This window comes from Camarhynchus parvulus, chromosome 5, assembly GCF_901933205.1.
Source record: "Camarhynchus parvulus chromosome 5, STF_HiC, whole genome shotgun sequence".
In the NCBI taxonomy this organism is placed as follows: domain Eukaryota; kingdom Metazoa; phylum Chordata; class Aves; order Passeriformes; family Thraupidae; genus Camarhynchus; species Camarhynchus parvulus.
In genome coordinates this window covers 57,258,905-57,283,562 of record NC_044575.1, presented here as the reverse complement: position 1 = coordinate 57,283,562, position 24,658 = coordinate 57,258,905, and the positions used below count along the sequence as shown (strand labels likewise).

Genomic DNA, 24,658 nt, shown 5'->3' with positions numbered 1-24,658 from the left:
GCTCCCGCGGCTGCCCAGGCTGCTGCCGGAGCGGAGCTGAGGGGAGGCCGCCCCGCACCGCGTCCGCCGCCGGCACCGCGGCGCTCCCGGCCGCGCTGGAGCCCTGCAGGACGGGGCGGGAGCCGCGGCACAGCCCCTAGGGAGGCGGTGGGGCGGTGGAGGGGCGGACAGGCGCCGCGGGCAGCCCGACGCGCCGGGAGCCGGAAGGGCCCGGTAGCGGCGGCTGAGGGAGGGGAACGGGAGGGAAGCGGGGAAGGGAACGGGAGGAAGGAGGAGGAGGGAGAAAGGGAGGTCGGGCCGCGATGCCGCTGTACGAGGGGCTCGGCAGCGGCGGGGAGAAAACCGCCGTGGTGATCGACCTGGGCCAGGCCTTCACCAAGTGAGTGCCCCGCCGGGATTTGGGGGTGTCCGGTCTGGGGAAAGGAAAGGTGCAGGGAGACCTTAGAGCCCCTTGCAGTGCTTTAAAGGGGCTCCAGGAGAGCTGGAGGGGGATTTGGACAAGGGGCTTGAGTGACAGGCAATGGGGGAATGGCTTCACACTGCCAGAGCACGGGTTTACATGGGATATTGGGAAAAATTCTTTGCTGTGAGAGTGCTGAGGCCCTGGCACAGGGTGCCCAGAGCAGCTGTGGCTGCCTCTGGATCCCTGGAAGTGCCCGGGACCAGGTTGGACAGGGCTTGGAGCAACCTGGGATAGTGGAAGATGTCCCTGCTTGTGTCAGGGGGTGGAATGAGATGGTTTTTAAATCCCTTTCCCATCCCAACCATTATTCCAAGAATAAATATGTGAGGTTTTCCCCTGTCTCGATCTGTGTGGTGTGGAGCTGGTAATGAACAGCCTACGTTTTTAATCTTGTGTTTTAGATGAAAACAAGATTTAGCTCGAGTGCTGAAGCAGGAATGCTTGCTATTTTTTTAGTATTTGACCTCGTGGGCCAAAAAAAGGCCAAACTTCAGGGCCATAACTTGCTTCAATCCCTCCTCCTTGCTCTTCACAATAGCTTTGTTACCTGGGAATGGGAGGATTTTACAGAGCCTTCATGGATGGGGACAGGTGATTCCCATGGGTAGCTTTTTGTGGATTCACACTGACAGCTTTTCCCAAGTTTGTGGTGCTTGTGAGCTCTTATTCCCTGGACATTGTTTATCCAATAAAACCCTCTTTTTGGAAATGCCTTTTCCCTGAATAGTGTGTTTTTAAGATCTGTTTCCAGCCTTCATTCTCATAGAAATAATCGAAGCTGAACTGTATGAGAAATGTCTGTTTTGTTCCAAATAAGGCTGAAAGTTCAAGAAAAAACTGCCTGTATACACTGGGACTGCATAAACATCTGTTTGAGACAAAAGAAGAAAATGAAATTCTGAATTGTGGCTGTTCCAAGTTTTTTTTTCTGAAATGATCCAACATGTTGACAGTTGCCAAATCCCAGAATCAAACATTAATTGACTTTTTGCATTAAAAGTGCTCCAAGTCCAGGAGTTTTACAGAAAACTGTAGTTTTCTTCTGGGATTTGTAGTTACTGGCAGTGACAGGATGAAGCAAATATCAGGCACTGAGGCTAAAATAAACCTTGAATTCATTTTGCTTTTCATTTCCTTTCTTCAGACCACGGTTCTTTTGTGTTTGACGAAGACCAGGTGGGTTTCTGAAAAGTTTGGTTTGGGGTTGCTGCTGTTTTTTATCCTTTTGTTGAGAGAGTCAATAAAAAAGATACAAAACCTTTATCTCTTAGTCCATCTTTAAATTTATCTCCAAGTGGCTGGATAGGAAAACTGGGTGCAAAACCCCTCTCTGCAGTAAGAGAATTCCCTAATTCATTACTCAGCGATGGTCCCCAGATCCAGGGGATCAAGTGGTGACTTCAAATAATTGAATAAAATTAACATTTTCTTTCAGGTGTGGGTTTGCAGGAGAAACAGGACCAAGATGCATCATCCCCAGTGAAATCAAGAAACCTGATGTCTCAAAGGTGAACTGTTTTTATGCTGTTTGGTGTGTTATGGCATAGAAAGAATTTTGCAGATGCTTTTTCTGTCCATCACAAGCCATTTTTCACTGCCTGAATAAAATATTCTGAAACATTATTATATTTTTCATTATTTTAACTGCTGCTATTAAAAACTGTGAGTAGGTGCAGATAAATGTGATGCCAGTGCTCAGTCCCAGTGGAGCTTGTGTTTTTGGGCATTTATTGAGAAAAAAAAATATTATTTTATATAGTAATTAGAATAATAATTCTTTTCATTTAGTAGAGTTTGGAAAACTAATTCTAAGTTGCCTGTATGAAAAATTAGCATGAATTAACTGTGGAATTTAGTTATAGGGTGGGAGTTATAGGGTGGGTTTATGTGGTGTTTTAAGGACAAAGAGCAAATCAAGCAGGCGTGAATATTTATATATATAATGTCAGATTAAATATATATTATATATTTTATATATTTCTTTATATATCATGTGTGAATATATACATATATATACATATATTTACATATCTATATTTACACATTTTATATATATATTTATATATATTTATTTATATATTTATATGTAAATAATCACTGCCCAGCATTGGAGCTGACTGTGGATGTTTTCCCTTCCCAGCCTGTCAAGGTGGTTCAGTACAACATCAATACAGAGGAGCTGTATTCCTACCTGAAGGAATTTATCCACATGCTGTATTTCCGGTAAGAGACCTTCCAGGCCTTCCCTGAGCACTTCCAGGGCTGTGAGCAGGGGATGGGCACTGCCTGGTTAGATAAGAAAACTGAGATAAGGCTTTGCAAGGGGTTGCCTGGCTGTGGTGGTGCTGGTGGTGCTGAGATCCAGGTTCTCTCACAAAGAGCTCCTGTCCTGCAGCAGCAGTTGCTCTGTAAAAGCAGAAGGTGTTTGATCAATTACCTTTGAGCTGAGGGATTTCTAAAGGGCCAGAGAAGGGGAAGGCATTCCCTCAGGAGTTGCATTGATTCTGGGAGGGCTGAAGCTCCTGTCAGTGCAGAACTCTCTCCACAGTGGTTTGGAAGGAGGAATCTTTACCTGTGGAATGTTTTTACCTCAGCAATACATCCCTTTATTCTGTTTTTAGTACCCTTAGTAAATAATGAATTTGGGCTTGGTCTTTTCTCTTTGCTTCCAATCCATATTTTTCCACAGTTAAAGTCATCACAGGGAAACCAGGATTTAATTTCTGTGCCTCAGATCTGCTGTGGGCTGGGTTGTTTTCTTCTCCTGTCCTGGACCATCACTTTGCAATTGAAATCAGGACAATTTCATCCTCTTCCACTGAAATCAGAGCATCTGAATATCAGAGTATCATCTTTGTTATGTGCTTTATGACACTGGACAAGCCATTGATGGCTTATTTTTGTATTATTTTATATTGATTTAGAAATGTGTAATGAATTCCCTGACTTTCTTTTAGGAAAGCATTGGGGTTTTTAGATTTGTGAAAATCTTTGGGGTCTGCTGTAGCAAATGCTATCTAAATGCAAATCTTTGGGATTTTTGAGGAAGATGAAATATGACTGTAGGATAGATCTCATAATATCTGCTTAAACTTCCCAGTTTTATTTTGCACATCTTTGTCTTTTTTTAGGCATCTGCTGGTGAATCCCAGGGACCGGCGTGTTGTAATCATAGAGTCAGTCCTGTGCCCCTCACACTTCAGGGACACCCTCACCAGGGTCCTTTTCAAGCATTTTGAGGTGAGTGTTTGGCAGAAATGTGTACATTTGCTCCACTTGCCCGGAAGAATTTTGCTGACAGTCAATACCAGATGTGGGAAATAAAAATGGAAATAGTAGCAAAAGAGTGGGAGGCATAAAGAAGAAAATTCTGATGATGGTGTGAGGAAGTAGGGCATGGAAGTTGGATTAAAGACCATTTTGTTCCATTCTGGTTCTTCATGAGGCCATAAAGCAGCAGCAGCACTTAACAAGGCTCTGCAAGGTTTCCCTGGCTTGTAGATAATACAGCTCACAGTGCACTGTCCCAGACAGATCCAATAATCCCCATTGAGCTCTGCCTGGAGCCAGGATTTATATTTAAACACTTCTTAGTGCCCTGTCAGCAAGTCTCCTGATTTCTGCCACAGTCAATACCTGCCCAGCACATGGCTGAGCTCATTTAGAGAAGAACTTAACCTGAAATCAAATACCTGCTCTGCCTAATCAGTCTTTTTGAAGAAAAGTTGTGGGGAAAAAAAGCCTGTGGCTACCCTGGAGGTGTCCAAGGCCAGGCTGGATGGGGCTTGGAGCAGCCTGGGACAGTGGAAGGTGTCCCTGCCCATGGCAGGGGTGGAACTGGGTGGTCCTTAAGGTTCCATCCCACCCAACCAGTCAAGGATTCTGTGAAAAGTCTGAACCTAATTCTTGTTTAGTTGTAGCAGGAAATCGTTTAGAAGGTGACTCCATGCTTCTTCAGTTCAGACAGAAGAAAGTTAAAGGTTTTTTCTATAAAAAGTAATGAAACCAGTTTGACTGCAGTACTTCTTCACTGTCCTTCCACAGCACACTTACCAACTAAACTCAAACTCCTGCATAATTCTTTCTTACTATTGGTAAAATTTTCTGATGACTTCAACTTGCTGAAAGATTTGAGTTGGTTTTTTTGAGGTTTTTTTCCCTAATCCCTTTTGCAGCAATAAAATGTCTCAGCTAAAGCACATCCCATGCAGAATGATTTCTTGAAAATGGCACGTGTGCAGTCATATTTTGATGGAGAGACTTTGTAACAAGTTAAGAAGCCAGTTAATACTGATAGAAATTTAATTCTCTCTGGTTTCTATTTTTCTACTTGGTGCAAAGAGTGGTTTATTAATACAGGGGCAATATTTTACCTTCTGGCTCTGGGTTAAGGGTCAGTATGGTTCCTGTAAGTGCAGGATTTATTGAAATTTCTCATTTAATTCACACTTCAAAGTGTTCTTTTAATGGAACTGTTGCTTGCTAGGAAACTTGATTTATGGAATTCTGGGAGAAGGAGATAATTCTCATGTGATTTCAACTTGAGTTTTCACATTGTTTTTGTGAGAGTGTTTCAAACAGCCTCTTCTGTTTGGGTGCAGCAGTGTTTGTCACAAGGCACACTTTTATGGATTTTCTAGCTCTTTTATTCACATCTTCAAGTTTTTATAGCTTTTGAAGTAGCTGTATTTCAGCTTCTTTCATTTTTTCAATAACAATAAGAAACTGGACCTGAGTTTTGTAGCCAACACTCGCTTTTCTTGCAATCCATCATTACTGAAGTACCTGGTGTGCACCACAAAGAAGATGGACACAGATTTAGAATCCTGTTGTATTTGTTCATTAGATTACTACTGGAACAATTCAAGATACAGTTGTTTAGGTTTGCTTTTAAAATGCCATTCAGGGAAGGCATCAGTGCTTTGTTTCTTTTTTGTTTGTGTTTTCCCCCTTCTGCCAACTTTGCTTTTGGTTTCTGTGTAGGTACCTTCTGTTTTGTTTGCTCCAAGCCACCTGATGTCTCTCCTGACACTGGGGATCAACTCTGCCATGGTGCTGGACTGTGGATATGCAGAAAGCTTGGTGCTGCCTGTATCCTTTCATTTTCAGGGGGGCTGTCATGAAACATGAGATTTTTTTTTTTTGACAAAAGCAGTTAGAAGGTGACAGATGCAAGGGATTGTAGAAGGAAAAAGGCATTTAATTCCAACAGACTGAAAACTAATGAAAAAGAGGAGAATTTCCTGATCTTCCTGTAGATCTATGAAGGAATTCCAATCCTGAGTTGCTGGGGTTCCCTTCCTCTGGGAGGAAAGGCCATCCACAAGTAAGTTCATAGTTATCCATTCCAGGTTACAAATTATTTATTTATGAAAGTTCCTCTTTGACCATGAGCAAAAATTCCTTTTCTAAATCTTAACTTGCTGTAACATCATCCAGTTTTTAGAATTAAAACTGTGCAGCTGTTGCTGATGTGGTAAAATCTGTGGGAATGGGGTGTCCTTAGGTTTATATTTAGAAGGATATAACTGCAGGAATGAATCCTGTCCCTGGGGTGTAGTCCAGAGAGCCAGGCTGGGTTCATGGATGTCTCTCCCCACCCTCCTGTGCTCTGTTTTAGAGAGCTGGAGTATCAGCTGCTGGAGCAGTGCACGGTGGACACAGGACTGGCCAAGGGACAAAGCCTTCCCTCTGTGATGGGTAAGGACTGGGGTGGGGAATCTGTGCTGGGAGCTGTGACCGTGTTCACAGGGGCTCTTGGATGAGGGAAGAGACGAGGATCTGACTCCATGTTTCAGAAGGCTTGATTTATTACTTTATGATATATATTACATTAAAACTATACTAAAAGAATAGAAGAAAGGATTTCATCAGAAGGCTAGCTAAGAATAGAAAAAGAAAGAATGAATAACAAAGGTTTGTGGCTCGGCTCTCTGTCCGAGCCAGCTGGACTGTGATTGGCCATTAATTACAAACATCCAACATGGGCCAATCACAGATGCACCTGTTGCATTCCACAGCAGCAGATAATCATTGTTTACATTTTGTTCCTGAGGCCTCTCAGCTTCTCAGGAGAAAAAATCCTAAGGAAAGGATTTTTCATAAAAGATGTCTGTGACAGGGAGCTGCTCTGGGGACAGAGAATAAAATGGGTTTAGGATTCATTGTGTCTCCTGTAGCCTGCCTGCATGAATTCTGTCTTGGCCTGGATCAGGGGCAGTGTGGCCAGCAGGAGCAGGGAGGTTGTTGTTCCCCTGTACTCAGCCCTGCTGAGGCCACACCTGGAGTGCTGTACCCAGCTCTGGGCCCTCAGTTTGGGAAGGACATTGGGACAATGGAACGTGTCCAGAGGAGGCAGCAACAAGGCTGGAGAGGGGCTGGGAACACAAACCCTGTGAGGAACCACTGAGGGAGCTGGGGGTGCTCAGCCTGGAGAAAAGGAGACTCAGGTGTGACCCCATCACTCTGCACAGCTCCTGAAAGGTGCCTGTGCTCAGCTGGGGCTGGGCTCTTTCTCCAGCAGCACTGACACAACCAGAGCACACAGCCTCAAGCTGCACCAAGGGAAATACAGGCTGGATATCAGGAAAAAGTTTTTTTACAGAAAGGGTGATAAAGTTCTGGAATGGTCTGCCCGGGGAGGTGGTGCAGTCCCCATCCCTGGGTGTGTTTAACAAAGCCTGGATGTGGCACTGGGTGCCAGGGGTGAGTTGAGCTGTTGGGGCTGGGTTGGACTTGATGATCCTGAAGGTCTCTTCCAACCCAATGATTCTGTAATTTCACAAGTATATTATTTTTATGATAAGCCTCTTCTCACAGCAGTTTTGAATAAAGGCTGAGATAAAAGTTCTGTAGTAATTTTTCAGTCGGTTTTGAGCAAAGACAAACTTATTTCTGTTCTTAATATCTTTTCTGCTTTGGAAATGTTTGAAAACTGCTGTCAGAGTGAAAGTTTAATATATTAAATGTAATTCAAACTTAGAACAAAAGCTTTTTTAATGTAGGAAGAGAATTTAAGAGTGAAACTAAGTTTTTTTATTTTGTTTCAGGCTCAGTCCCAGAAGACATAGTGGAGGATATAAAAGGTAACTTTGTTTGCTTTGTGTAACTCTAGTGTATGAAATTGTGCAGTGGAGTGTGATAATAACAAGTGTGCAATATTTTACATTTAGGAATTAAAAATATTTTACATTTAGCAATTTATTTCTCTTCTCTGCTGTATTTATTACCTTAGCTGAACTTGTGTTGTTCTTCCTCTTTGAAAGCAAAACCAAAACCAGGTTTTGAATTCCTCTTTCACTTTAACCTCTGTGTTGTTGAGTTGCAGCTTTTAGATGTATTTGGTAGGTGGGCACAGGAAGAGGATTGCACTGTTGTGTAGTCTTGTTTATAGATTAACCAGAAAGGCTCAGTTTGCTTTAAAGTCAATTTTTCAAAAAAAAAAGTATTTATAAAAGATATTTTGGTGTGTTCAGGTAGGCAAGAGGAGACAAGAGCTACATTTACTACACCAGAAAAAGTAGAGTCTTTGTTTGGGAGAGCTTGAATGAATTCCTATGTGATTGTTACATGTGCAACAGAGAGAAAAAGATGTGTTTTCCTAGAAAACTGTAACTACTATGTATCCCTTGGGTCAAATTAGGAGGAAATCCATTAGTCAAATACAAAATAAGTGCAGCTGGTGCTTTATGAAATGGAAGTTGCTTTTCTGATTCCTGGACTTGCACACTTTTTCTGATGAGTTGTGTTTTCTATGCAGTCTTTTGGAACCAGAGACCCCGGGCTAGGGATGGAATTGTTGCTGTCTGTGTTGAAGGGTTGTTTCTTTGTGACAGCAGCTTATGGGGAAGATGCTCACCTGTGCCAAATACAATAATTACTGTGTAATTACAGTAGCAGCTGGGATACAAATGAGGCTGGGCTCTGTCAGTGTTGTCTGGAAGCAGAAGACCCCTCTGGAATTCTCAGGGTGTTGAAGAGTTGCAGTAAAGAAAATGTTGCATGGCAGGAGCTTGTTTAGGAAATGAGCAATGCCTTGTTTGAGGCTGTGGTGCAAAGCCTGCAGTGAAGGCAGGATACAACCCCTGGCACCTTGAGGCACCATGAGGAGCATCCCTCTGGCTTTAAATCTTGTGTGGTTTGTGTGAGAAAGGACAGGCAGGATTTCCAACATAATTTTAGTGTCAGCTTTGCTTAATTCGTGATCTAGAGAGCACCTGAACTCTGCTGGAGAGTAGAGACTGCTTCTCTTTACATTTATTTGATAATATCTTGGACCAGCAAGGGCCTGGAGTGTGTGTCCTTCTCTAAATTAAGAAAATGACTGGTTTTGCTGGTGATGGAGGGATCCACCAGGACCTCACTCTGCCCCTCTCTTCTTTCCCCTCTGCACAGTCCGCACTTGCTTTGTCAGTGATCTCCAGCGGGGGCTGAAAATCCAGGCAGCCAAGTTCAACATTGATGGCAGTGCTCAGGTGAGTGGAGGGTGAAGCTCTTCCTGCTCTTTTGAGGTGGCTGCAGACTTTTGGGGCTCTAAAATAATAATAATACAAGTTTGGTTTTGTTTGCAGCGTCCCTCACCGCCTCCAGACGTGGACTATCCTTTGGATGGAGAAAAGATTCTCCATGTCGTTGGCCCCATCAGGTGAGAAATGCTATGGCAGAGTATTTGTCATTACAAGGATATATTTCAACTCTAAAAGCATATAAATTTTCATAAAATTGGATTTTAATGAGACACTTGCATATGCTTTTAATGCCTCTAAAATGAAAGCTGTGTGCTGAGCACAGTGCAAACCCATCATGGGAGGGGGTGGCTTCTCCAGAGCCCCAAGAAGAGGGTGACAGCAGAGAGGTTGGAGAAGGGATGAGGGAAGAGAAATGTGTATCAAAGCCTGATAATAGGACAGGTTTAGTGATGTGAACAGGGCATTTGAACCTGGACAAAAGGAGGCTCAGAGGAAACCTCACACTGCAGCTCTGCCAGGAGGATGCAGCCAGGTGCGGGTCAGGCTCTGCTCCCAGGGAACAAGGGACAGGACAAGAGTGAAGGGCCTCAAGTTGACTTGGGGAGATTTAGATGGGATATTAGGGAGAATGTCTTCACTGAAAGGTTGTAAAGCACTGGAGCTGCCCAGTCACCATCCCTGGAAGTGTGCAAAACACACAGTGTGGATGTGGCACTTGGGGACGTGGTTTAGGGGTGAGCAGGGTGCTGATGCTGGGTTGAGGGCTGAATGGGATGATCTCAAAGGTCTTTTCCAAGGATTCCATGGCTGTCCCAAGGAGTCCATGATTGTCCCCTCCCTGCTGGCACTGCTGGGTGCATGGGCTGTGTGCCAGGAGTGACAAAGTGTTGGCAGCAGAGGGCTGGAGTTACCTGCAGCTCTGCTGTGCCCCAGTTCAGCCCAGTGTGGTTCTGCTGCTCATTAACACTCACTCCCTTCCTGTCTGTGCACAGAGACTCCGTGGTGGAAATCCTCTTTGAGCAGGATAATGAAGAGACATCTGTTGCCACTTTGATCTTGGATTCACTGGTTCAGGTACTTTTATATTAGAAGCAGTTTAGGGAATGCCTCCAGCCTTAGACAACCTGCAGTTAAAAATGACTCAAGATTTTGAGTCCTGCAGGCTGCTGGTTTACCTGTGCTAGAAAAAAATTAATTTGGACATCTTTATTGCAGGCAGTATATTAAATTTAGTGCAGATTTTTTTCTTGGTGTATACAAATGCTTCACTTCTTATTATATTTGGGAAAAAAATGCATTAGAAAACCACTATAAATGGAAATTTTCATTATGTGGTGGTGTATATATGTTAATTAAAGTTGGCTCCCTGTAGCTATTGATGCCATTTAAATAAGTTTGCTGAGATGCAATTTATTGGAGAGCCATGGACTTGGCTGATATGACAAACATTTCAATTAGAATTCTTTATGAAAACAAATTGTTTAAGAAGTTCTGTGCCTGGAGCCTTCACCTCTGCACCTCCAGGCATTTCCCTTGCATTTCTCTCATTATGCTGGTTATTTTCCAGCTAAATATGAGAAAACAGCAACTGAAGGGCATAGAAATGGACTGACTTTCTGAGAGACCTCTGAATGGCTTCCAGCTCAGGCAGTTTGATTTATTTGGGTTTTTTTGTGCCCCGTGTGTGCATTAGTGCCCCATAGACACCAGGAAGCAGCTGGCAGAGAACCTGGTGGTGATCGGGGGCACTGCAATGCTGCCGGGCTTCCTGCACAGGCTCATGGCTGAGATCAGACACCTGGTGGAGAAACCCAAGTACAAGGAAGCTCTTGCCACCAAAACCTTCAGGATTCACACTCCCCCTGCCAAATCCAACTGCGTGGCCTGGCTGGGAGGTAAGAATGGGAGCAACTGGGAAGCAGGTGTGAAAAAAAAGTGGGATTTGTGAATAAAACCTTGTATTTTTAGGGTTAATAAACCAGAACAATTTCTGTGCACCAAAATCTGTGGTGCTTTTCTTCCCTGATCAGCTGCTGTGGGCTGAATCTTCTCACAGCTGGTGTGAATTTGTGGTGCAACTTTTTTGGGGTTAAAAATTGCCCTGAGCACAATGGGGTTTGGTTGAAGTGCTTCAAATAAAAACTTTGTTTTAAGAAGTGGGTCAACCAGGCCAGGTTTGCTGTCAGCAGAGAGCAGATGATTCCTTGTTTTCAGTTACTTTCCAGGGATATAAATGGAAGCAGTTTGGGACTAGCTGGGCTACTGAGAAGGAAAACAGCAATATCCATTCATCCCTTTAAATTTAGGGGCAGAGCTGAAATATCCCAGTTGAGATCCTTGATAGGAAGAAGTAGAAAAAGAAATTCTCTATGGAATTTAAACAGATTTTTTTTTCTTTGGCAGGAGCAATCTTTGGAGCACTCCAGGACATCCTTGGGAGCCGCTCTGTGTCCAAGGAATATTACAGCCAGACTGGCCGCATTCCTGACTGGTGCTGCCTCAACAACCCCCCTCTGGAAATGATGTTTGATGTTGGAAAAGCACCCCCACCACTGATGAAAAGAGCTTTTTCCACAGAAAAATAAGCACTTAAATTCCACACACAAGGATTCTGCCTCATTTCAGCTTCATCCATGTGCATTAGGTTTTGGTTTATGTTCATTAATTTGTGTGTAACGCTATTAAACATGAACAGTGTGGGTGTTGTCAGGGTATAGGCACTAACACTATTTAAAACCCTGTGCAGTTATAGTTTACAAACTTAACTCTGGCAGCTCCTCTGCTCTTTTGTGTTGTTTTGGAGAAATTCTGTCCCCTCACGAGCTGTTCCCTACTGAGTTGTTTATTATTTATCTGTATAGTAAACGGCATTGCTGAGAGAATTTGGTTTAAGATATTTTCATTTTAAGCATGTTGAGAAGAATGAACAGCACTAGGGAAACATCTATGGGAATTTTTAGTGCCAACTCCTGTATTAAAATATTCCACCCTTGAGTCACATGTGAAGAAATGGTTTGGGGCTGTTTAGCAAAGGTAGTGGAACATTACTTCCCCTGTTGTAAGAGTTTCAGCAGAGAACTCTTCTGCTTGTAACCCTCTCATCATGCTGAGCTAAAACCTCTCCTTATGTCTCCTCCAAGAAAGATTTCAGCAGTGTAAGATTATAAATTATTATAAATTAATTATAAACAGGTTTGAGGTCAAACTTGACTCACAGTGACTGAGGTGTAAATCCTACCCTGAGAAGCAATTTTTGTCTCAAATTTGGGAAGATAAATACAACATTTTTGGGGTGGTGAAGCCTTTTATTGGCACAAACGTGCTTTTTGTGACAGATCTCCCCCTGCTGCCTGCTGCCCACCTGCTGTGTGCCTGAAGCACGACTCTGCAAGTCAAACAGATATTTAAAGAAATCCTCTTCTGGTGAACCCTGGCACAGGGAATGTGCTACAGCACTCCAGTAACTCCTGCATGGCTTTGTCAGTGTGTTTTACCTTAACAGGTGCTGTTAGCTTTATAGCTGTGGGATGAGGTTGGTGTTTTAGGGATCATCTCCAGGCTGGATAAACAGGCAGAGTGTTGTTGCCAGGCACAGAGGGGTGTACAGAGCATGCAGCTTGAGCTGTGCTGCTCGTTTTCAGTCACAATCTGGATAATTTGGGTGCAGGTTTTATTTTACCTCAGTAAGAGCTGAAGCAGAGCTTCCTGAGAGAGGAATTTGCCATCAGCACGAGTCCCATGGAGCTGGGAGCTCCTTCCCTTCTCAGTGGGAAGGAGTCAGGAGCTGAAACTCCTACAGAGCCTGTGTGGTGGTGGTGCAATGATGTCATTTTCCTCAACTGCAGCAGACTGCAGCTGAGGACATTCAGGATATTCTTAGCCCTTCCTTTTCAGGGGTATTTCTGTGCTGCTCTGTGCACGTAGCCTGGGACCTCTCCCGGCGTGTTCTGCCACCTCATCTCCCTTCTGCCCACTCACATCTCCTCCTGTGGGGTTTCTGCATCACTCAACAGCCTCAGCTGCTTCTGTTTCACGTGGCAGGGACAGAATTCCTAACTCCCATTTCATGCTGGGTTAAGTGCAGAGTCCCAGGACCTGCTAAAGGAGATTTTTATTTCATTGAAGGAGTGAGAAACACTCTTAATGGTGTGTCCTGAAAAGAATGAGAAAGAATCTTAATGGTGTGATCTCCTCAGAGATCACACCCTAAATGTGTAATGGTGTAGAAATGGCTGGGTTTTCACCCTGACTGTTGTAGTTCTGTCCCTGGCACAGCTCTGGGATCTGTGGATCCTCCCAGCAGACAAACTGACAGTGTCTGCCTGGTTTGGCAGGAAGGACAGTGGCAGACACAAACCCCTGCAGCAGCTGGAGGATTTCCCTCGGAGGTTCCTCATTCTGGACTGGATGCCATTCCAGCAGATTGGTGTTGACCAATTGCAGACAGCTCCAGGTGAGTCCTGCTGACTGGAGGAGGATTTTGGAATATGCACTGTGGTCTGCATCAATTTTGGAATATGCATTGTGGTCTGCATCAGCAGGAGCTGCTCCCTGGGGCAAGTGGCTTTATCTCATTCCTTCATCTCCCTTTCCATGGAATCAGATTGTCCCAAGTCAGAAAGGACCCCTGAGGCTGGTGGAGTGCAATTCCCTGCTCCTTGCAGGACTACATGAAGTAAATCCCATGGCTGAGAGCATTGTCCAGATGCTGCTTGAGCTCTGGCTGGCTGTGAGCACTTCCCTGGAGAGCCTGTTCAGTGATGGACCAACACAAACCACAGAATCCCAGAATGGTTTGGGTTGGAAGGGACCTTAAACCTTACCCAGTTCCACCCCTGCCATGGGCAGGGTCTCCTTCCATCATCCCAGGTTGCCCCAAGCTCCATCCAAGCTGGCCAGGAACACTGCCAGGATGCCACAGCTCCTGTGGGCACCCTGTGCCAGGGCCCCACACCCTCACAGGGGTGAATTTCCTGCTGCCCTAAACCCCCCAGATCCCTTCCCGTGGAGCTGCTCTGGCTGCTCTCCTGCAGTTCTGTGTTTAACCAGGGTTGCCCCATCCCAGATGGAGAATCCCATTGTGGCTTTTGTTACGTTTCCAGCTCCGTGCTTTATCCAGGTATCTCTGTAATTCCTCTCTATCTGTGAGGGAGCCCAGAGCTCCTACTTGATTAACATCTGTTTCCTGCATTGCTGATTAAAAAAATTAAAGGTTGTGGGAGCCGGTGTTAAGTGGTCACAGCCCAGCTTCTCACGGCTCCAGTTTTGTTATGCACATGTTATTCCTGCATGCAGGTCACTTACAAAAACTGGTTTTCCTACTGATTTACCGAGGGTTTTCCCCCAGGAGTCAGCGTTTCCCGCCTGTAACGTTTCAAGAAGTTCAAAAGCAGATGCGCCCAACGTGGGGCTCGAACCCACGACCCTGGGATTAAGAGTCCCATGCTCTACCGACTGAGCTAGCCGGGCGCTGCGAAAGCTACTGCCATTACACATAATTTAATGTAGCGCATGGTGACGTCACCCCGGGAGCGCGGCGCGGCAACCAATGGGAGTGCGCGTTGCTGGGCGGTGGGCGCGGGACGGGCTGGCAGCGGCGCCGCCATGAGCTCCATCGGCACCGGGGTGAGTGCGGCGTGAGGGGCGGCGGTGCCGGAGCCGCCACGGGCACAGCGCGCCCGCCCGGCCGCCCCCACCGGCCCCCGCCCCACCCGCGGCCGCACCGGGCCCGCGGCGAGCGCGGCGCGGCGGCTCCGGGGCGCTGCGGGCGGCTGAGTCACTGCGGCCCGGCAGGCCCGGGGAACCGGCGGCGGGGCGGGGCTGAGAAAATACACTTCTTATAGGCCTCTATATAATATACATTATGCATTTCAAATATATCCCTGAGATCCATGCGTTTAAATGAAGTGGGGGCTTGCAGGGAAGCAGGGGAGGGACTGTGGGTCGGGGCTGCAGTGCTGTGGCCGAGAGCAATGCGGGGACAGAGTGACCGAGGGGAGAGTGAGGCGGGATACTGGCAAAGAATTCACCCCGGGAGGGTGCGGGGCCCTGGCACAGGGTGCCCAGAGCAGCCGAGGCTGCCCCTGGAGCCCTGGCAGTGCCCAAGGCCGGGCTGGATGGGGCTCTGAGCAGCCTGGGATGGTGGAAGGTGTCCCTGCCATGGCAGGGGGTGGAACTGGGTGATCCTGGGGGCTCCTTCCAGCCCAAACCACTCTGGGATTCTCTGAAATATAAAGGCGGACAAAAGCTCCCATGGGTTTGGAGTGTTGTGTAATGCTCTGTGATTTCACATCCAGTACTGTGAAATAGCCTCTCCTGGCTTTTAGTCTCTGTGTCCTTCTGTTTCTGTATCTTATGTGAGAGCTCAGCCTGCTTTGGGGACTTCACACCATCTCTAACAGTGACAGTCTTGAATTTTTTAAATGAATTGGCTTGATCTGAAAATGCTGTGATATTATGTGAGTTTTTCTTCCTGAGAATTGTGTCTTCTTCTTCAGTATGACCTGTCAGCTTCCACGTTTTCTCCAGATGGCAGAGTGTTCCAAGTGGAATATGCTATGAAAGCTGTGGAGAATAGCAGGTAAGATACAAATGTCTGCATCAAATATTTGCTCTTTGGCCTGTTTTACAGCAGTGCTGTTGGACTAGAGAAACATGAGGGTAAAATCGTGGTGGTAAAATGAGTTCTGATCTAAAAGCCCATTTTAGGGATGTGGATTGAGGCATGCTCAGAACCTTCCTTGTACATGTGTATCAGCTTCCTGCGGATTCCTCCAGACATGGAGGACATCAAGGGCTGCTGAAGCTGCTCTGGGAGTGTCTCTGCTCCCTGGAGTGTGTGTGAAGGAATGTTGGGAAGTGGAAATCCCAGCTGTGCTGTAGGGGCAGCAGGATGGATTGGCAGGGTCACCCAGGGGTCTGTCTGCTCCAGATCAGGATTAGAATCACAGGATGATCCTGAATGATTAGAATCACAATCCCAGGATGATTTTTGGGTTGAAAAGGACCTTAAAGACCATTTTGCACCCCCTTGTTGTCTTGAGTGCTGGAGTTGTAACCAATCTACCTTGGGAAAAATCTTCTGTTTCTTCTGTCTTGTTAATTGTCTGTAAAGTATTTTATATTGTGAGGAACTGACATTTTTTCTTGTCTTTCAGTACAGCAATTGGGATAAGATGCAAAGATGGAGTTGTGTTTGGAGTAGAAAAATTAGTCCTGTCCAAGCTCTACGAGGAGGGCTCCAATAAACGCCTCTTCAATGTCGACAGGCACGTTGGGATGGTAAGGCACTGCAGAAATTGTAAGGTGACCCCCCCTCAAAAGGATAAATTTATCAATCAGAGAATCAAAAATAAGTAGATTAAGAAAGTAATGTTAATGTGTCTGTGTATCAAGTCAGAAATGCCAGTGGTTTTTACTGGTTTTTTGTAATTTATTCTTTAAAACATACATAAGTAAAATTCAAACTTAAAGTAGAAGATTGAGGCTGGTTTAAATTTTTAGGAATGCTTTTCCAGTTGTTCAGATTTGTATGTAAATATAGACACAAGTGTTAAAATGGTGCTTTTTTACACAGTTACCAAAGAAGGTGTGTTTAGGGAAAACATGCTGCAGATGAGGTTTTCTTCTCAACAGTGGGGAAATCACCTGAAGTTCTTAGAGATTGGTATATGGAGGACAGGCCTGTCCACAGTAGGTGTGAGAATGGTGTCAGGGAAGTGTGAGAAGAGCCTGTGAATGCAGGGGGTGTGCAGCATTGTTTGGGTTGGTGCAGCCATGGTCAATCAGGAGATGATAATTAACGAAGATAACTTCGGTTATTGGTGGTCCTAGAGGAAAACTCTGTTAATGCACGATGACATTGGCACCTTCAGAGGCTGGAGGCAGATGGGCAGTGTGGATTGCTCCATGGCAGGGCATGGCTGAGCCCCTGCCAGCTGTGTGTGCTGTGTGTGAGCTTTTCGTGTGCAGCTGTGTGTGTGTGTGTGGTGTGTTGTGTGTGTGTGTGTGTGTGTGTTTTTGGGGTGTGCTAGCTGTGTGTGTGCTGTGTGTGTGTGTGTGTGTGTCTGTGTGTGTGTGTGTGTGTGTGTGTGTTTTGGGGGTGTGCTGAGCTGTGCTCTGTCCCTGCAGGCCGTGTGTGTGTGTCTGTGTGTCTGTCTGTGTGTGTGTGTGTATTCTGGATGTGTGCTGAGCTGTGCTCTGTCCCTGCAGGCTGTGTGTGTGTGTGTGTGTGTGTGTGTGTGTGTATTTTGGGGGTGTGCTGAGCTGTGCTCTCTCCCTGCAGGCCGTGTGTGTGTGTCTGTGTGTCTGTCTGTGTGTGTGTGTGTGTGTATTCTGGATGTGTGCTGAGCTGTGCTCTGTCCCTGCAGGCGTGTGTGTGTGTGTGTGTCTGTGTGTGTGTGTGTGTGTATTTTGGGGGTGTGCTGAGCTGTGCTCTGTCCCTGCAGGCTGTGTGTGTGTGTCTGTGTGTCTGTCTGTGTGTGTGTGTGTGTATTTTGGGGGTGTGCTGAGCTGTGCTCTCTCCTGCAGGCCGTGGCCGGGCTCCTGGCTGACGCGCGCTCCTTGGCAGACATCGCCCGTGAAGAGGCTTCCAACTTCAGGTCTAACTATGGCTATGACATCCCCCTGAAGGTAGGAGAGCAGCTCTCAGGGCTTTTGCCTTTTATTCTTGACATGAGAATGAAATTTTATTCCTTATTTTATTTTTCCTTTTTGCACACAGCATCTTGCAGACAGAGTGGCCATGTATGTGCATGCCTACACCCTGTACAGTGCTGTCAGGCCTTTTGGCTGCAGGTGAGTCTTGCACACACACTCTGTTTGTAAATATCTTTTGGTTTGCAGTTGCTGGAACTGCTTCAGTTGTCTGAGGTTGTTTTTTTGGAACTTGGAATTAGTAACTTATATTTCATGTCCTCAAGAATCCTTTCCCCTTTCTTTTTGTGTATGTCTGACACCTCTGGTGAGGAGTTGATATTCCCATAAGGCTCTGGCAGCCTTCTGCAGAGCTGGTTAATTTGTCCCAGGTTTTTAAAGTTTGAGGGTTTGTGCCATTCAGTGTGTGCTGGTGGAAGCAGGACTTCCCTGTGCAGTCACCCTGCTTGCCCTGACCCCCAAAGAGCAGGTCACAGCTCCTGTGTGACTCTGGTGCAGAGGGGCTGATAAACAGATCTGCTGCCAGGTTATTGATCAGTAAAAGGCTTCTGGCAATGTGCAGGTGCTGTTGTGAGGCAAATTGCTCAACAGAGTGTAGCAGGACAGGAGGAGTTCTGCTCCAGGAAGGGTGTAGGTAACCCAAACTGGTGTAGCCTCTCTAGTTCTGTGTGTGTTGGTACAAGGAAAGGTTTTAATTTTTCTTTTCTCCTCCAGTTTCATGTTGGGGTCCTATGATAGTGATGATGGTGCACAACTGTACATGATTGATCCATCAGGAGTTTCATACGTGAGTGTGCCAAAAATATTTCCATCTTAGCATCAGTTCCTCTTTTAAAAGTTTCTAGTTGGGAAAATAGTGAGTGTTGGGCCAAAAGAGCTGCTGTTGTTTTTTCCTTTTGCCTGGGAAGATCTCTGCTGAATCACTGTGTGCTGCTCCTTTGCACATCCTTGTTAAACAAACATTGTGTATTTCTTAGAAGTGCAGTCTGAGAAATGAGTTTAAAGCTTCTCTGTCAGAAACTGGGAGTTCATCCAGTGAAAACTCCCATGCACTGCTCCAAAAAGGCAAGAATTGTAGGGATACCCCCTTCTCTAAATACTTCAGCTAAGAGAGGACTGCTCCTCTGGCATTGCCTGCCAGCAGCAAACCAAATCAAAACAGAATTGTTATTAATTGTTGTTGGTGCTGCATTTTCAGCTGTGTGTTACACAGAGGTTGATGCACACTCATACTGCTGGATTTCTTAAAATCTTCTTGCAGTATATCCAGTACCATGGCTGTTGAGAGAACTAGAGATGCTTAATTTTTGTGTATTTACACTTCAAATACATTTGCAGTAGGTGGGTTTAGCTTGGGATTTGCTTGGATCCTGTAGAACTTCTGTAGTTCATGCAGAACTTCTCTGTTCAAACTAATTCTAGTTTATTCTTCCATTTTTTGTAATAGCAATTTAAGAAATCTATTACAGCATTATGAGCTGATGAATTTCTGTCCAGGAATTACTGGATAATTTCCATCAATAGTGGTGGTACTGATGTAGTAATTGGGCTTTATTCAACAATTTGGGGATGTGCCCCAAGAGAGAACAATACCAAGGTTTTTTGGCCTCTCAGTATGAGCAAGGTGGGGTTGTCATGTGCTAAGTGACAGCAAGAGGTGTAGAGGGTCTGGTATTTAATTACATTTGCATATTGTTTGTTTCTTCTTTTTTTTTTTTAGGGTTATTGGGGTTGTGCCATTGGTAAAGCCAGGCAGGCTGCAAAAACAGAGATAGAAAAACTCCAGGTATGGTGTAACAGTGTTGTGCTGTCTCAAGACAAATATTCCTGGCTTATCATGTTACCTTTTGGGTGCCTGAAATACATAAAATGCAGCAGAAGCAGGTGAAATATTTCCTTGTACATTTGCCAGTGAGCCAAGTAAGTGAGTGAATGTAAAAGTATCAATGTGTTTTTAATTCTGAATGAAAACCATAGGGCAGCATTGTACAGGGTGCTGAATTTATTTTTTCCCAGAGGTTTTAGATGATTCTTCTGTTTAACAAGTTCAGAAAGGCTGCTCCTTGCTAAGGAAAAACTGGGCTGTGGAGAGAAGACAACCAAAATGTATTGAAGTGTGCTTTTGGCTGCTTGAAATTGTGTTAGAATCCTGAAAGATTTCCACCTTCCTCATGTGTTTTAATATCTGACACCCTTGGAGACAACATGGAACCAAACCCTTCTCCTGGTCTGTCTCATGTATTTATGTGATAAGATACAAATATATCTTATTTTGGTCTGCAGAGGGATGTCACAGCTGTTCATGGAAAGGTTCAGAGTTTATATGATTGAAATATTTTTAAGAATAGCCTATTTATGGTACTGTAGCACCATGACTGAAAAATCACAGGAAAAATGAGAACGTTCTCGACTTGATTCACTCAGTTTTGAATACCAAATTAAAGGTAAGAAGCCAGCATGATCATTTGATCTTTATACTGGAACTGTGGCACCTGGGAAATCACAATTTCAGTTCCTGTGTGTGCACATTGGTAACACACAAATTACTCCAAATAGTTCATTTTCTATTTGTGCAGTGCTGGGATTTTCTAAAACTTCTGCAGTTACTGAAGTGAATTCCTGGAACCTGACAGCAGAGCTGTAAATGCACAGCTGAACAGAGGTGTGGCACAGGGCCCAGCTGAGGTGTTCATTTAGGGGTGTGCAGTGTCCCCAGTAATGAAGTGTGGGATCCTGTCCCAGCTCTGGGGGGTCAGTCCAGCCCCACCTGCCCATAACTTTTGTTCACTGTGGACTGGGCAGGTTTCCAGGTCACAGCTGATGCTAAGATGGAAAAACCAGAAGCACAGAAGGTTTTGTGGGGTGATCCAACTGATGGTCAGCTAAGATCTGTTTGCTGGAAGAGATGGGTGCAGGTGGAAAGGGAGAGGCAAGCAGGGAGTCAGGACTTTATCCCTGCCTTGGGGGACTGCAGAGCAGCTCTGGCTGGGGAGGATACAGTGTGTGAAACCCTGAGGGGGCAAGAAGAAAACCCTGCATTGATCACATCCTTTGCATTTTATGTGTGTAAACTCAGCTGTGGGAAAACTTGTAGTTATGTGGAGACTGCTTTAATCTCTTCATCTCCTGCAGCTCTGATACTAATACAGCTTTTTGATATATGGACAAGATCATCATTAACTCCTGGGATAAAACTGTTCACATTGTTTGCTTTCATTGTCTGCAGAATTAACATACCTGGGATGGGAGAAGGACAATGGCAGAAATTAAATGGACTTCAGTTTTCTTTTTTGTAAACATGCATGACAGTAGTAGAGCTTTAGGGTTTCCTGTTTGACTGCTCACTTTATATGCATGAATATTCATCATTTAAATGTTTGCGTGACATGAATTGCATTTCTATTCTGGACTGAATGTCACAAAGGCAGTGAGTCTGTGTTTAGGGAACTTCTGCAGATGGGATTGTGATGGCACATTTGTCTGACCAGGCATGGGCATTTCTTCTGTGGCCCTTTGCTTCACCCCAGAGAGGGCTGTGACACTCCACATGAACTCTTGTCATCTTAATCCCTTCACCAGTGCCTTACAGCTACCTGCCATATGAAGAGTTTGAAAATGTTTTGGGAATTGGAAGAGATGGTAAATTGCATTAATGAAATATAGGAAAATATATTACTGCTTCATAGGCCAGAAAAGTTGATCTGTAAAACACAAGTTTATTACGCCCTGGAAATTTGCACCAGCCTTTGTTCTGATGAACTGTGAAGCTGCCAGAAGACTGTGATATAACTGAGAAAATGTGAAATGAGATGCTGATGCCTTGCTCAGGCAGGCAGTTGGTTGTAAAACAGTATTCTCCTCTTGGGGCATTACTTAAAACCCAAAATTACTTGCATAAAATGTTGGTTCTATGCTGCCTAGAAGGAATACCAATACTCCATGTGAATATATGGTGCCTCTCCCTTGTGGTTATTTTGTATCAGTTGAGCATAAAGCATCTAGGAACAAGTCAAGCTTTTAGGATGCCAGCATCACCAGTGTAGCTTCTAAGATTTCAGCTGATGAGTGCTTTAAACTGGGGAATTTCCAAGTAGTATTTTTCCCTAGAATCTTTCAATTGTAGTATTCTTCCCTGGAAGAATGACTTGCATAGAGCAGGCTGGAAGATGCATTGTAGAGAAGAAATGTGGTTCTGGCCTTTTTCTGTTCCTTTGACTACTAAACATGAAAAAAAGCTCATCAGGCACATGCACAGCCTCTCCTGTTCTGGCCCTGTGGAAGAGTTATATTCTCTTATTAAAAATCTTCTATCTGTGTGTCTTTTGCCTGCAGATGAAGGAAATGACCTGCCGTGATGTTGTTAAAGAAGTTGCAAAAATGTAAGTCTGCAACCTGTTTTTCCAACTTGACAAAAATCCAGCCTGGTGAGCTTGCTTTGGTTTCAAACTGAGGCTGTTCCTTTTAAATTGGGTGTTGTGTGCTAAACTGTCTGACTCTAATCCCTGGTTTTAAAATATTTAAATCAAGTGACAGATGATGGGAAACTTCTTGGTGTGCTGCTTCTGAAGTAGGAGTTGTTTGAACAATGACCTGATGTTTCAGAGAGAAGCTGGCCACAAATGATGCTGAGATTTTGGACCCAGCCTAAAAAAAAAGACTCAAATGCTTGGGAAAGAAGCAAAGTAGAACTTCTTTAAAGGAATATATTCAGTATAGCTTATTATTATTAGACATTTAATAATAATTTATAATAATGAAAATACTTCTGTTCTAGTTCTGCTTCAGCTCAAACTCAGCAGCACCTCTGCACAGGGCTCTGTTTTTCACCTCAAATTCAGCTCCTTATTAGCATTGAGCAAGATAGCAAAGATTTTAATAACTTTTAAACCTAAAATAGTAAGCACAGTCCAGAGCAGTGATTTCTTCAGGAGCTTGTGAAGGTGTACACTTTGTTGCAACAGGCTTGTAACCAGCTGAAACATGAGAAAGGCCTGGAGATCACCTCAGCTAGCAGACAGGAGGGTCTGTAAGCACAGAGGGGCATTTTTCTGGACACCAGTGTTCACTTCAGTCTTTATATTATTTTCACTGGAATTGTGCTGCTGAAGGTGTCCTGCCTTCCTCCACTATCTCCAAGGTTTCCACATTGGGTAGGAATTGCTGATATTTTTCAACTTCTGACTTAGTGCTTTCTGAAGCAAACTAAGAAATACAAAATACAGGCTTCTTAAACAGTGAAGCCACAGGTTATTGTGAGTTCTGCTGTTTTGAGTGTCTCAGCCCAGAATTGTTCCAGTTTGTTTGCATGTTCTGCCACAGGATGAATCAAATCAGTTTTGTTATTGCAGTGTTAACATTTCTATCTCACAGGCCAAGCAGTGATTTCACTGGTCTGGGTGGCACTGTGTATGCTGGGATACCACCTGGAGTTCAAATTCCCATTTCCATGTTTGCCATAAGCACCACATTGGAAATCTTCTGTACAGACTTCTGATTAGACACAAAATACTGGGTCTAATTTGGGATTTAGTGTTAAGTGTAAAGTGCAGTAAGGTTTACAGGGGAAATGCAGGACACTCCAAGCTGGTTTATAACTGGTCTAGCAGAAGCAGGCAGTGATGATGCAGCCTTGGTCCTGCAGTATCTAAATCTTAATATTTGTTCCAGTTAGGGCAACTTGAACATCTCATCTTGCTGTAATGATTTAAGGTGTTGTTACATTAGCAGTTAAGCCTGGAAAATTCTCAGATGGTTTTTGGTTGGGGAGGAGGCACAGGGAGAGCTTCTATTAATCATGAGAATACTTGAACAGAAGAAATCTGTGACAGGAACAAAGTATATTTAGCCTGTTGGTCAGTCTGTTCTAATCTGTTCTTTGTCTCTTCCTTTCAGAATCTACATAGTTCATGATGAAGTAAAGGATAAAGCTTTTGAGCTGGAACTCAGCTGGGTTGGAGAAAGTAATGCATTTCTATAATTTCTAGAAACACTCCAGAAAAATTTGTAACTTTTTGTAACTAAAGCAAAAACATTGCTTCTCAAATTCACTCTGTATGTCAGGTCCTTGTGTGAATTGTAATTAAGACATATTCTTTTTGTTGGCAGTAACCAATGGAAAACATGAAATTGTTCCCAAAGACATCAGAGAAGAAGCAGAAAAATATGCCAAGGTAAGTTATGACTTTGGTATTGTTGCAGTGCTTGACTTGACAAACTGCTGAGCTGCCTGGAAAATGTATCATCCCAGCACACATGCCCTCAGTGTGAGCTGGGTTACTGGGAAAGGACAGGAGGGAAGGCTACAGTGTAACCCAGGGATGGTTCTGCTCTCAGAAACTGTTATTAATTCACTGCCTGCCACAAGTGGGGTCTTTCCCTTCAAAAGTCAATGTACTGATGGGAACTGTCCTGCTGCCTACGAGGGTTTGGACAGTCAGAGGGGTGTGAAGCTGCAGCAAACTCATTTTGTTGATTGCAAGCTGAATTCTAAAACAACTGTTAGACTATAATTATACTTTCTTTTTTTAAACAGGAATCTTTGAAAGAGGAAGATGAGTCAGATGATGACAATATGTAACACATTGTTACTCCAAAACAAGTCCAACTTTTCTTATCTTAGACCAGGTTTGTTTATAATGCATTATGCATGGAATGCTGTTGTGTTCTTGTTGGAAGAAACCAACTGACCAACTTGCACTAATAAATTTTCCATTTTACTGTCTGTTAGCTTTTATTTCAAAATGTATAGGCCAGCAACTGTATCTAAGGAGACATTAAAAAGTAAAGACATTATCAGGCTGCTGTTGCTTCCTAAGCACTCCATTTGAGCCAGGCTATGCACAGATAAACAATCTGTTTAGACACTAGAGAAGTCTCTTGTTAATGCTGCATAGTTTAATATTAAAAATTAGCACTCTGTTCTTCCTTGATTAACCAGTAGCACAATTTGCAGTTTGTTCACAGCCAGTCTGTGCCTGCTCTTGGCAGAAGAGATGAAAACATGGCCAGCTCCAGCAGCAGGTTACAGTTTAAGGTGATGTGCACAGCTGACAACTCCTAACAGCCTATGCAA

The 24,658-nt window shown here is 44.3% G+C and overlaps 2 protein-coding genes and 1 non-coding gene across 3 annotated transcripts; 2 read left to right on the top strand and 1 right to left on the bottom strand.

Annotated features, from left to right (window-relative positions):
* The first annotated feature begins 207 nt into the window (after positions 1–207).
* On the top strand, positions 208–11,922 carry ACTR10 (actin related protein 10). Its single transcript, XM_030949188.1, has 13 exons — positions 208–379; positions 1,899–1,971; positions 2,604–2,686; positions 3,595–3,703; positions 5,447–5,554; positions 5,722–5,789; positions 6,084–6,163; positions 7,513–7,548; positions 8,858–8,937; positions 9,034–9,107; positions 9,924–10,005; positions 10,625–10,826; positions 11,335–11,922. The coding sequence occupies exons 1-13, from the start codon at positions 303–305 to the stop codon at positions 11,514–11,516; spliced, it is 1,254 nt and encodes a 417-aa protein (XP_030805048.1). The 5' UTR covers positions 208–302; the 3' UTR covers positions 11,517–11,922.
* Positions 11,923–14,327: 2,405 nt separating this feature from the next.
* TRNAK-CUU lies at positions 14,328–14,400 on the bottom strand. The gene has a single exon. It is a non-coding gene; the product is annotated as a tRNA-Lys (tRNA).
* Positions 14,401–14,461: 61 nt separating this feature from the next.
* On the top strand, positions 14,462–24,385 carry PSMA3 (proteasome 20S subunit alpha 3). The gene is made up of 11 exons (XM_030949950.1): positions 14,462–14,556; positions 15,429–15,511; positions 16,089–16,212; positions 17,461–17,562; positions 17,654–17,727; positions 18,301–18,373; positions 19,307–19,372; positions 21,919–21,965; positions 23,479–23,546; positions 23,692–23,756; positions 24,119–24,385. The coding sequence occupies exons 1-11, from the start codon at positions 14,536–14,538 to the stop codon at positions 24,161–24,163; spliced, it is 768 nt and encodes a 255-aa protein (XP_030805810.1). The 5' UTR covers positions 14,462–14,535; the 3' UTR covers positions 24,164–24,385.
* The last annotated feature ends 273 nt before the right edge of the window (positions 24,386–24,658 follow it).

Excerpts from the sequence above, each read along its gene's own strand:
- PSMA3 (XM_030949950.1), top strand. The coding sequence starts at position 14,536 with ATGAGCTCCATCGGCACCGGG. Across the intron at positions 15,512-16,088 it reads AAAGCTGTGGAGAATAGCAG|TACAGCAATTGGGATAAGAT; the intron begins GTAAGATACAAA and ends CTTGTCTTTCAG. Across the intron at positions 19,373-21,918 it reads CAGAGATAGAAAAACTCCAG|ATGAAGGAAATGACCTGCCG; the intron begins GTATGGTGTAAC and ends TTTTGCCTGCAG.
- ACTR10 (XM_030949188.1), top strand. The coding sequence starts at position 303 with ATGCCGCTGTACGAGGGGCTCGGCAGCGGCGGGGAGAAAACCGCCGTG. Across the intron at positions 7,549-8,857 it reads CATAGTGGAGGATATAAAAG|TCCGCACTTGCTTTGTCAGT; the intron begins GTAACTTTGTTT and ends CCCTCTGCACAG. Across the intron at positions 8,938-9,033 it reads ACATTGATGGCAGTGCTCAG|CGTCCCTCACCGCCTCCAGA; the intron begins GTGAGTGGAGGG and ends TTTTGTTTGCAG.